General features: G+C 40.0%; 1 protein-coding gene across 1 annotated transcript; it reads left to right on the forward strand.

Moving 5' to 3' along the window:
* Positions 1 to 54: 54 nt before the first annotated feature.
* Positions 55 to 11,682, forward strand: kif15 (kinesin family member 15). Its single transcript, XM_077538852.1, has 35 exons — positions 55 to 264; positions 478 to 508; positions 736 to 922; positions 1,007 to 1,083; positions 1,445 to 1,482; positions 1,559 to 1,650; positions 1,735 to 1,911; positions 1,993 to 2,202; positions 2,528 to 2,653; positions 2,820 to 2,942; positions 3,046 to 3,196; positions 3,282 to 3,373; positions 3,595 to 3,804; positions 3,894 to 4,071; positions 4,135 to 4,276; positions 4,485 to 4,626; positions 5,206 to 5,373; positions 5,444 to 5,572; positions 5,757 to 5,862; positions 5,936 to 6,101; positions 6,177 to 6,327; positions 6,427 to 6,512; positions 6,585 to 6,663; positions 7,472 to 7,558; positions 7,641 to 7,745; positions 8,150 to 8,272; positions 9,068 to 9,214; positions 9,331 to 9,423; positions 9,500 to 9,664; positions 10,547 to 10,641; positions 10,711 to 10,777; positions 10,860 to 10,897; positions 11,001 to 11,133; positions 11,222 to 11,353; positions 11,443 to 11,682. Exons 1-35 carry the CDS (start codon positions 66 to 68, stop codon positions 11,503 to 11,505), a joined length of 4,308 nt encoding a protein of 1,435 aa, XP_077394978.1. The 5' UTR covers positions 55 to 65; the 3' UTR covers positions 11,506 to 11,682.
* Positions 11,683 to 11,810: the final 128 nt, after the last annotated feature.

The following is an 11,810-nucleotide window of genomic DNA, read 5'->3' on the forward strand; positions in this document are numbered from 1 at the left end:
CATTTTAAATGTTCATGTTTTAAAAATCAAATGCGGTTTCTGTGCACAACCCAGAAGGTGGCAACATGCAACGGTACAGCGGAAACCACTTGCCACTGACTCATCAACGAAGAAGAATAGCAGGAAGACGTGGCGAGTTGCCCGCCAAATTTGATTGTAAACAAAGTCGGCATACTGTTAGTTCGACAAACTATGAAGAATTTAGACTTTTCCACATAACAGCGAATCGTTTTACCCCGTCAACAATGAATTTAGTTGGAAAAGGTAAGAAACATACTGATACGCTCACTGAATGGACAGCGCTACTTTACGACTGACTATTTAAAGTACTCTCCGACCAACGGATAAAGGATGAGTTGTTGGCACGCTTGTATTTGTAATAGTAAACGTTACTTAATTGTACGATATGTGTAAAATGTAACATGCTAACTTTTATGTGAACGTTATGCATGAACAGTTCTTGTGCTTTTGTTTCAGGACTTGGCGATTTCAACCAGTTTGCTGGCAGGTAATGCATCGCACGGGAATCAACTCAAAACAAAGGCAAAAGCATAATTGATAGCCATAAAAACACAAATCAACATCATTTATACAATCAAAGTCCAGACATGAATAGTAAACAACAACAACATGTAAATAAATATACAGATACACCAAGAAAAACACCTACCAAAAAAAAAAACATCATACAAAAGCCAACTGTACGAATATCAATGTTAAATTGTGCTCTTCCAGTAGTGACAGTGATTCAATCAAAGTTTTCGTCCGAGTACGACCTCTGACCAAAGGGACCGGACTAACCACAGATGGAGATCAGAGCTTGTGTCTCAAAGTCACCTCACCAAACACCATACGTCTGCTCTCCAAACCGGAGCCACGAACCTTCACCTATGATCATGTTGCTGACATGGACACGTCACAGGTTTGTTGAAATTTTTGTTAAATTACTGTCCTCAAACTTGACTATCTTTGTGACTTAACATTATTGCGTGTTATTCTTCAACAGGAGTCTGTGTTCTCCAATGTGGCCAAGAATATCGTGGAGTCTTGTATGAATGGATACAATGGAACTATTTTTGCCTAGTAAGTTGGCGAAATTGTTAATACGACACAATACAATTTGATTTATTGGCAATATAAACATAAAAGAGATTAGTACAACACAGTGTCACACCTAGTCCTGTTACTTTTGAGACACTCCTCATATATATCATGTGCTGTTTAAAAAGGTGCTCGAGTGTCTTAGTAACAAGTCTCTAACATGGTTTTGTCAAAATGCGGCAGGGATAAAAAAAATTCCTACACACTTACAGTGTTTATTGTACTGCTAAAATTAGCCCCAAGGCCAATAGAAAGTAAATTTTCCATAATATGTGCCCTAAATGTATTAGCTTAGCTGTCCCAATTGGTTGACTTGGTCATTAGCATTGGTTTTCTTCTGCAGCGGCCAAACAGGATCAGGAAAAACATTCACAATGCTTGGTGAGAATTCAGGTTCAAATCAGTGTACTATTGGTATTGTATAAATAGTATTAAAGTTGTTTTATTCCACTACTAGGACCCTCTGAGTTGGACAACTTTACAGATGAACTACGTGGCGTTATTCCTCGCAGTTTTGAGTACCTGTTCTTTCTCATCAACAGAGAAGTGGTGAGGTTGAGCTGCGCCATTTATCGCCATGCACGTGAAGTACGCATGTTTTATTACATGTTTCTTCTATCTTTTCCCTTTCAGTCTCAGTCCAAAACTTTTCTTTGTAAATGTTCATTCATCGAGATTTACAATGAACAAATCTTTGACCTCTTGGACACGGCCTCCGCCAGCCTCTTTGTTAGAGAGAACATCAAGAAGGGTGTGTTTGTGGAGGGGGCCGTGGAGAAGTTTGTCAGCTCTGCTGCTGAGGCGTACCAGGTAGAAATTTGTCATCCGATGAAAGTGAACCATACAATTATTTGTTTTATGTGTAATGTTTTTATGCTCTGTGACGTGTAGGTGTTGTCTCGTGGCTGGCGTAATCGCAGAGTGGCCTCCACCTCTATGAACCGTGAGTCTTCCAGATCTCATGCTGTGTTCACCATGACTCTGGAGTCCAAGGAGTCCATCAATGAGGTGGTGAACATTCGAATGTCTCAGCTGAACCTGGTTGATCTGGCTGGCTCGGAGAGGCAGAAAGACACACACAGTGAAGGCTTCAGGCTTAAGGTGAATGTGAAGTCTATTTTGTAATTTTGTTTTGGTCGCCATCATTGCAGAAAATCCAGCTTCACAGAGAAAGAATGTTCAAAATTTAATCAGCGTAAAATATTCAGTGCTCTTTTTGAGCTGTTTCCGGGCGGGCTTGGTACGTGAGAATCACCTGTAGCATTGAACTTGTATTTTAAGTAGGACTGTTGAGTTGATACTGTCTGCTGCTAAATGAAGCTTTTTTTTTTTCTTGATAGTTTTCTTGACTGGCTTTCCTTTCCAATAGTCTGGTACACATCTCTGTCTTAACTGAACACTTCTTTGTCCTCTGCTTCTATTCCAGGAGGCCAGCAGTATCAATCGCTCCCTCATGTGCCTTGGTCAGGTGATCATGGCTTTGGTCGATGTGTCCAATGGGAAGAACCGCCATATTTGCTACAGAGACTCCAAACTAACCTTCCTGTTACGGGTGAGACGCTTAAGAGGCCGTAGAAATAAAGCGATCAAATAGCAGAGTGAGTTGTCTTATGACTCATGACCATGTGTTTTATGCCACAAATTGTGCGTCATCCGTAACAACTAAAATTATGCCAGCATCGTGACATTACATAGCATTGAAGACTTTGACATTTCAGGACTCTCTTGGAGGAAATGCAAAGACTTACATCATAGCCAATGTTCACCCTGGATCAAGATGTTTTGGTGAAACATTATCGACATTACAATTTGCCCAAAGAGCAAAGCTGATCAAGAACAAGGTATGGCTGCTATAAAAACATAACCATGTTGTATCAGATCAGGCCAGGGTTAGTATGAAATTACTGTATAGCACTTTATAGTATTTTGTTATTGTTTTGACAGGCCGTTGTGAATGAAGACACACAAGGAAATGTGAGACAGCTGCAGGCTGAGGTGAAGAAGCTGAGGGAGCAGCTTGCGCAGGCTCTCTCATCTCAGCAAGCGGATTATGGGAAAGATGTAGCACCAGGAGGACCAGGGCTCCCCATCTCAAGTAATAATCACAGCATATTTTTACATCATACAATTCATACTCTTCTGGCGTGTTGTCAAAATATCAAACGTTCTTGTCTCACCAGAGCCGTCCATGGATACTGAACTTGTCTCCTTGTACAAAGCCAAGTTTATAGCTGCTGTTCGTTTGTGGAAGAAACGAGAGGAAGAGAATACGGCATGTCACATTTTCTGCTTTTAAGCTTTGTCTTGTTTCATTTCACTCATTCATTGTAATCTTATTTTATAGAGAATTATGGGATTTTTGCCCGAGAAATAAAAATTTTAAACCACGAAACAGTTAACGAAACTATCCACAATAAAAAATGACACTGGTCTCCCCTTTTTGTAATGACCTCCATGAAATTGCTTACTATATTTGTGTAACTGTGCACGCAGGTTCTGCTTAAGAAAGCATCTCGGCTAGAGGAGGCCTGGACACAGAAGGACAAATTCATCCACTCCAGTCGCCTGATCATCAAGTTCCGAGAGGATCATATCAGTCGCCTGGAGAAAAAACTCAAGGCAGAATGTGGCATGCTTTCAGACGAGGAGTCGCAGGCTCTCATTGAGCAGCTAAAAGAAGAAATTAGCATTTTGCGAGACCAAGTAGAACTTTTTCTATATCCTAACGACTGCATTACACTCTATATTTCACACCTATCAATGCTACATTATTCTGTACATTTGCCCTCAAGATTGAACATCACCCCAAGATGACTCGCTATGCGGCAGAGAACTACAGTCTCAGAGAGGAGAATCGGCAGCTTCGCTCGCTTGAGTCAATGAGGAAAGCTGAAGAGGACGCGGCACAAGTTGCTCAAGAGCTTGAAGAAGACTTCCAGAGGGCCATGGAGGCGGAGAAGAACGCAAAAAGTAAGTTGTAAATATTGACCAGAGCTTATTTCAGAGTGTGACGATTCTTTTGCTGCTTCACAGCTCCAGCCGGTGCTTCAACCTCCTTGGCTACAGACGCTCTTGCTGCATCCGTGATGGAGAAGCTGAATGCTCAGCTGCTTCAGAAACAGTCAAGCCTCACAACAGTTCTACAGGCTTTTGAGGAATACAAGGACATCACCAAGTATGATTAGATTTTATTATACAAACTAAAGTATTGTATGTGGGTATCTTGCTATCCAAAAAAGCCAAGAATTTTGGAAATAATGTGGACGTACAAAGTAAACAGTGGTGATCATCAGCTTAGAGTAATCACCCCATCAAACAACTAAGTTTCCTAAACAAGTATGTAAAAATGACTGATGTGAATGTGGACTTTGGGTGTTTTTAAGGAAACAGATGTCTCAGTTGGAGTCGGACAAACGATACCTTGAAAAGTCCAACAGACATTTGGAGAATATCTTGGAAGCCACAAATGCCTACAAAAAGCAAGAAGTCTCTGAATTGAACAGAATTCATGCTGAAACTCTAAAGGTGAGATTTGGCTCATTTAAAGGGGAGGTCAACCCCAATTTTTTTTTTACAAAAATAGACTTGACTATGCTTCCCCACTTGTCTAAATATGATATTCTGGTTAATATTGCGTTAGTGTAATATGAATTAAGCAGCAAAATCAAGCCCTTTTTATCCATCTCAGGAGGTGGCCATTTTGCCACTTCCTCAGGTCCGAGGTAACAACCAGTCACAACTCAGCTTTAGAAAACAGGACCAATCACAGTTCACCTGTTTTCTGAACCTGAGCTGTGTTTGGTTGTTACCTGAGCAACATTGATGCCATCTTCAGTCAAGACCAAGTAGTAAAATGGCCGCAACTCGAGATGGATAAAAATACCTGGATTTTGCTTCATAACTCTTATTCCACAAATGTAATATCAGAATGTCATGTTTAGACTAGTAAGGTCACATAGAACATACCTTTCTAAAGAAATGTTTAAGGTTGACTTTCACTTTAGGTGTGAGTTTTTCAATGTCATTTTATAGATGATCAAAACAGTTGACACAAATTTTCTTTCTTCTGTTACTACTGCAAAATCTTCCTTCATCATACACCAGATTCTCTCGACACCCACCAAAGCATACAACTTGCGCTCCCGTCTCGTACCGCTGTCCAGCCCAGAACACTTGAACGGCAGTATCAACAATCAAGATGACATTTTGGCCGAGCCATCCCCTTCAGACATGACCGAGATGGCGCTGACTGAAGAACTGTGTCAAGTGCAGGTAATCAAAAATGTCGTGTGGACTAGAATGTGTCTTGCGAGATTCGCCAAATTTTTTGGTGTATTCTCAGGAGCAAGCAAGTCAGGTACGGGCCCAGCTCGGGGAGGAAGAGCTCAAGAACAGCAAGCTGATGCAGCAAATTGCCAAACTGGAGGAGCAGATCCACGTCATGACACAGGAGTCTCGACAAAAGGAGGAGGTGAGACATTTCCTCGTGCTTTTTAAGTCGTCACACTTTTGGGTACATTATTTTTATACAGTTTGGCTGATTTATGATTTGAACAAACATTCGGAATTGTGTCACTTGAACCATGCAGTACTGTATAAATCCAGCCTTGGGGGCAATTTTTATATTTTATTTTTTAAATTGTATCCTGATGCAGCAACTTTCAACTGAACGCGCTAACAAGAACAGAGATCATCTCAAACTCCAGGAGACGATCAACAGCCTTCAAGAGAAACATCAGCGTGAACAGGAAACTGCAGAAGGTGCCGTTTCTGCCAAAAGTGTAACTTTTGCGATGGTGAAATGCTAAATGAAGGTGTGTTTTTCTACTTTCAGTACTGAGAAGTGAGGTCCGAGATCTACGTCTAGTGCTGGAGTCGTCCGACAAGGAGCTGGCCGTCGTGAAGGAGGAGCTAAGAGACAAGCAAAGTGTGCAGCAGAGAGAGGCGAGCCAGCTCTCCAGCAGTCTGATCAGCACGCAGCTCCAGCTTGACAAAGTCCAGTAAGGAGTCGTCGGCGTGCAAGTGTTGCCGTTACTACGATATTATTATTGCTTGAGCAATGTCATCATGTTCAGGCGGGATTGGGAGCAGCTTCTGGAGCAGCACAACTCTCTGCAGGATTCTTTTGACCAGCTGCAAGCCGAGGCAAAGTTTGACGCCGATCATGCGACACAGCAGATGCAGGACAGGCAGCAGGAGATCAGGGAACTGAGAGCTCAGATTGCCGTCAGTGACCTTGTAAACTTCAACTATGTCCTAAAGTAAATGGAAAATAAGTCATGTCATGTTTTTTTTTCCTTTTTCTTTTTTCCTCCCCTGTGATAGGAATTAAACAACTCTCTGGAAACAGAGCAAGAGCAAACCAGCACGCTGACCTATCAGCTAAGAGAGAACAGGGAAAATACATCAAAGTGAGTTCTGGAGTTGTCTTCTTTCAAACATTATTTTTAAAAAGTATAAAACATTTTCTGGTCTTCTTTCAGAGAACTTAGTGAAACGGTTGAGGAGAACACACGGCTGAGTAAACAAGTATCAGATATGACCGTGCAAATCCAACAACAGGTCTGTCCATTTTTGTATTGTGATGTTTGTGGAGGGGGGGGCTAAACACATAAATTCACACATAATCGCATAATCTGTTCCATAACCTTGGTTGACTTCCAAGTTGTTCTAATTTCAAAACATTTTTCTCTATCACAGAAAATAATGTTAATAATTCATTTGTGACCGGCACAAACTATCTGTATTCATATTTGTACAGACAGCATCTTAAGTTACAGTATATTTGATCATTGTTAACTGGACTAAAATTACAAAGAGAGTTATTCGGTAATAAGTTTTTTTTATTTTTATTTTTTTATTTTTTATTTAATTGACAAATGAGTACATTCCCTACAGGTTTCTAAGAACACACACACACACACACACACACACACACACACACACACCCCCACACACACACACACACACACACACACATATATATATATATATATATATAATCATTTCTTTTGAGAGCTGGTGTACTCATGCTGAGCACCGTAAAACTAGAAATAGAATGAGTGAACAGGAGGTTTGCAAGACAATAGCGCCACCTAGTGGCACTAAATAGCTATTGCTGGAATTAATATTACATTTCCTTGGTGAAGATTTTTTTAAATATATACTTTGCTTTAATTGACTGCTCCGAATGCTCCTTATTCTTTATTGGCAACCGTTCATATGTCATAAATTCTACAATAAATGGTCACAAAAAAGCCATTCACCATGCAAAACGCAACAACCATGTTGATGCTCACTAAGCTGAAGGTATTTAGCTTTGGATGTTTCGTTGTAGATTGCATTTGACCCTGCCATTGTCATTTCAAAGGTTTCTAAATTTGATCATCTCGAGCAAAGTCTGTGTACTGCCAACAAAACCATAAAAAGCCTGGAGCAGAAGGTTGAACAGGACAAAGTAGGCCCCAGTGAATTATTGTCATTTTCTACACAGTTCCAGCATGTCAACTGCCCGTCTAAATCTCTTATGTTTTTGTCAGGATGTCGTCCTAGATCTGATCAACCAAACCAGAGACCTCCGCAGTGAGCTGAACCACAAGGAACAGACCATTGCACATCTGTCAGGAGACAACAGTGATATCACTGTACTTGGAGCATTTATTCTATTTCACCTTTTAATGTCTACGGCTACATCCGAGTATTGCTTTCATCACGTGGATGGTTAGCTTGGTTGGTTTGTCATGCAAAAAGAAGTACAACTGATTTTTCCAACAGGATGTTGGTTTGAGACTCTACTGTACCATTATATCAAAACAAGTGGCATGCATTGAATTTCCAGTCACTGACATTTTTTGGAACACTTTAGCCAAGATTCCCCCAAATTTTGATTTCAGCTTTGTTTTCCAAGATTATTGTCTTAAACCCTTAGCAGTGGAAATTCATTTTAAGAAATTAACACAAGTATCGGAGTAACCTTGCTTGTCCTTGCCTTCTGTAGCTAACAAATCTCAAAATTTAAATTGACCGTGTCTTGACATCGCTCCCCCAGGCCAAGTACAATGCTGCCTGCTTGGAACGGAATGGCATCAGAGAGCAAAACACCAAGATGCAAGCAGAAATCACAGACCTGAAAGAAACCTTAGAGAGGAGGAATGCATCTAGCAAAATAGAGGTAAGGGTGACTCTATTTAACACCACTCTCGTCATGTGTCACTACGACGGCGTATTAGGGCCACGTATAACACGTATACATATATATTTTTTTTAGAGGGTGGAGGCAATATTCAGAGAAAAAATGCCAAAGTAGCAAATTTGTGACTTTCTAAAGTGGCAACTTTGCAAGTTTATAAAGTTGCAGATTTGCAAGGAAAAAAAAACAAGAGAAATACACGTGGTGTAGCTATAGTCTAATCATTTGAGGATTCGTTGGTGGTTAATGGAACTGTTTATAAGAATGAAAAGGCAGGTTGGAGACGGATTCGTTCTGAATTTAAACTTTACTCGTCATACACAGCAGCTAAAGTGACAACACTTCTTGATCCCCTATCAGCTGACTAGCACTAGCCAATCAGAAGCTAGCATACTTTCGGTAAATGCAAGTGAATGACGGAGAGCAGCAGATTCGACACATCAACTCGGATACTTGTACAAAAATAAATACCAAAATGTATGAATCTGTAAATAATAATTCTGGAAACATAAATATACAAGCAAATATAGACTTTCACTTGCAAATCTGCCACTTTATAAACTTGCAAATTTTCCACTTTCTAAACTCGCAAATTTCTGAGTTTTTTTCTCACAAATTGGCCACTTTAAAGACTCGCAAATTTGTGTTTTTTCTTCTCTGAATATTGTCCCCGCCCTCTAAAAAAATAAATATTTATATGTGGCCCTAATACACCGTTGTATGTCACAGATAATAATAATAATAATTAAAAAAAATGCATGTTTGTGTATGTGTCAGGTTGAAGTACTGCAGGACGAGATCATTTACGCAAACGAGGAGGTTGAACGACTTACAAAGGTTTTAGATGAGCACAGCAACCTCCTTCAAACGGCTCAAGAGCAAGTTGCTGATAAGGACATTACGATCCAGAACCTCAAGCAGAAGGTGATTGTCTTCATCATGAAGAGAAGAATCATAATAGTGAACACATTCCGCGTCTATAATTAGTAGCACACAAATAATCTGTTGATCACATGATTGAAAACTCTTGTGTGGTCCAGGTGCAACAGCAGCATGAAGCTGTGGAGAAAACCATCAGAAATGGAGCTCTCAAACATGTGGAGTCAACTTACACTCCTAAAGTAACACCTAAGGTACTTTCTTTACTTTCTCTATCTGTGTATGGCTTCATAGCTTCGTTGTAACGTGCTATTTTTCTGCTCATTCAAGACCCCCTGCACCCCGGGAAGCTTCAGCCAGGACCTGAGCCAGGTCCTCGAAAGCCAAGAGAAGGAACTGGAGAACCGTCGGTCCTCCATGATGACCATGGAGATTCTCTTGGCAGAGCTCAATGCTGAGAGAGCTGCCAAGAATGAGGAAATTCGACGGCTCAAAGTATGCACAGTAGTACTGATTTATCATGATGCGCAACATTTATTTATTATTATTTCTTTGACTGCCAAACATGATCCAAAAAACAACCCAGACAATGCCGGCCAATTTCGAGCATTTAACTCATCTTTCAATCTCATCTTTCTATGGCAACATAAACATGGTGGATGCCACATGAACGATCGTATTCCATTCTTTCATTAGAAAAAAAAAAAAGTATGTTTCTACCTTTCTCCATTCTTTAATAATCACCATTTAAAGAAATGAGAAAACAAGCTTTTTGTGAAAAGATACATTTTGTGCACAATAGTGACTTTCACACTAATATTTTTTTTAGTGACACTATGGATTAGATTTAATGCAACAAAGCCTTTGATCATTCACGTCATCCTTGAAAACGTTCCATTTCATCAGATCAGTCATGTTTCATTGTAATTTGCTAAATTGAAAAGAGATACAATGCTGCCATCTGCTGGCCATAGTTAGTGGTTGTTTTTGATTTCACAAGCCCAATGACAAGGCGTTGCACTGCCCATTGAGGGGGAAAAAACCCCCATAAATGTCAATTAACGTTTATGGCAGCACTCATTGGGATTTTAGCATACATCATTAAATGTTTTTGGCAGTCAAAGAGTTTAATTATGTTACTCTCTTTTGATAAAGTATAAGTGTTACTTTTCTTATTAAGAGACACAAAGATTATTTTTGGGTAATCGGGGAGGCTGGAACGAATTATGAGCTTTGCATTCATTTTAGGGGGGAAAGATAATTTGCCTTACGAGCCTGGTATCTTAATGAATTAAACTGTAGTAGGTTTTTCCAGGTGCCTGCACGAGTGCTAATGTATTCTGGGGCTCATTAATAATTGCTCTTCTTTGTCCTCAGACACAGCTGACTGAGAAAGAGGTGGTCCACATGGAGATTCAGGGCTTGCTTGACCAGTTTTACACCAAAAAGCCCCATGGTGGAAATACAAACAGGTTGAGTCGATTGATCATTATAGCACACTGTGCTAAGAGACATTAATGATGTTACTGTTCAACTTGCAGTGAGGAGCTCATTGAAGGCATCAAGCAGTCTCTTCTTAAAGAGCTACAAGAGGAACGAGAAGAGAAGGTTTGTATTTTTGTTCCTCTTGATTTGAAAGTTTCTGAATTTTTTCATTGTATATTACTGTTTTGTTTTTTTTCTTGTACAGGAAAAAGTGATGCAAAGACTGTTTGACTCGCAAAAAAAGTAAGCCGCCAAGCCCTGCTTATAATTGAACATGTTATGTTTTGATCATTGACTCCTTTATATGTGCTTCAAATTGAACATGATTATTTCCTCTGTTGCTTAGAATGCAGACCCAGGAGTCCATGTTGGCCCAGTCTCAGACTTGTGTCCAGGAGCTGACAACAGAACTGAGAAACCGCTGTCTTGAACTGAGAGAGCTGAACCTGAGGGTACAGGATGAGGAGAAGCTTCTCAAGGTCAGAGCCCTGTCTTGACTGTAAAATGATAGTAATAACTTTTAGCACACTGCTTAGCTACTGTAAGTGAACGTGACTCTTCTTCCAGGAGAACGAGGTTCTCCGTAAACAGAATGTTCAGCTGTCTGAGGAGAATGGAAAACTGGTGGGACACAAGAACCACAAACAGAGGATTGAATATTTGGTCAAGTTAAAGAAGGACAACACCAGACTGCAGGCGGTGAATATCACTTCTGTCTGGAATATTAAACATGAAAGTAGATGTTCTTAATGATATTTATTTTGTGTGTGCGTGCATGTGTTTCAAAGGAAAACGAAAAGCTTCGAGCAGAGATGAGCTTAACACAAGACATCACTGGACCTTTGCTGTGATCCTTCAAATCTTGTGCAACAATTTTTGGCGGACAAGAGCCTTTACAGTCACTTGATTTTTATTTTATTTTGTTTTATATTTTTTGAAGATATTTGTCAAAGTGGCAACAATGTTTTACTTCCTTGCTGAAACTATCGTATGGGCATTTAAATAAAGCAGAGCTAAATTTAAACAATTTTCTGTGCTTTATTCCTCGTACTTCTTAACAAATCCTGGAACTATTATAAGCTATACAATATGCAGCACTATTAGCATCTTTGGTGGGCTTTGCCGAGCTTTTGAGTTGGTTTGACACCCACAAAGA

This window comes from Festucalex cinctus, chromosome 12 (assembly GCF_051991245.1).
Source record: "Festucalex cinctus isolate MCC-2025b chromosome 12, RoL_Fcin_1.0, whole genome shotgun sequence".
Taxonomy (NCBI): Eukaryota; Metazoa; Chordata; class Actinopteri; order Syngnathiformes; family Syngnathidae; genus Festucalex; species Festucalex cinctus.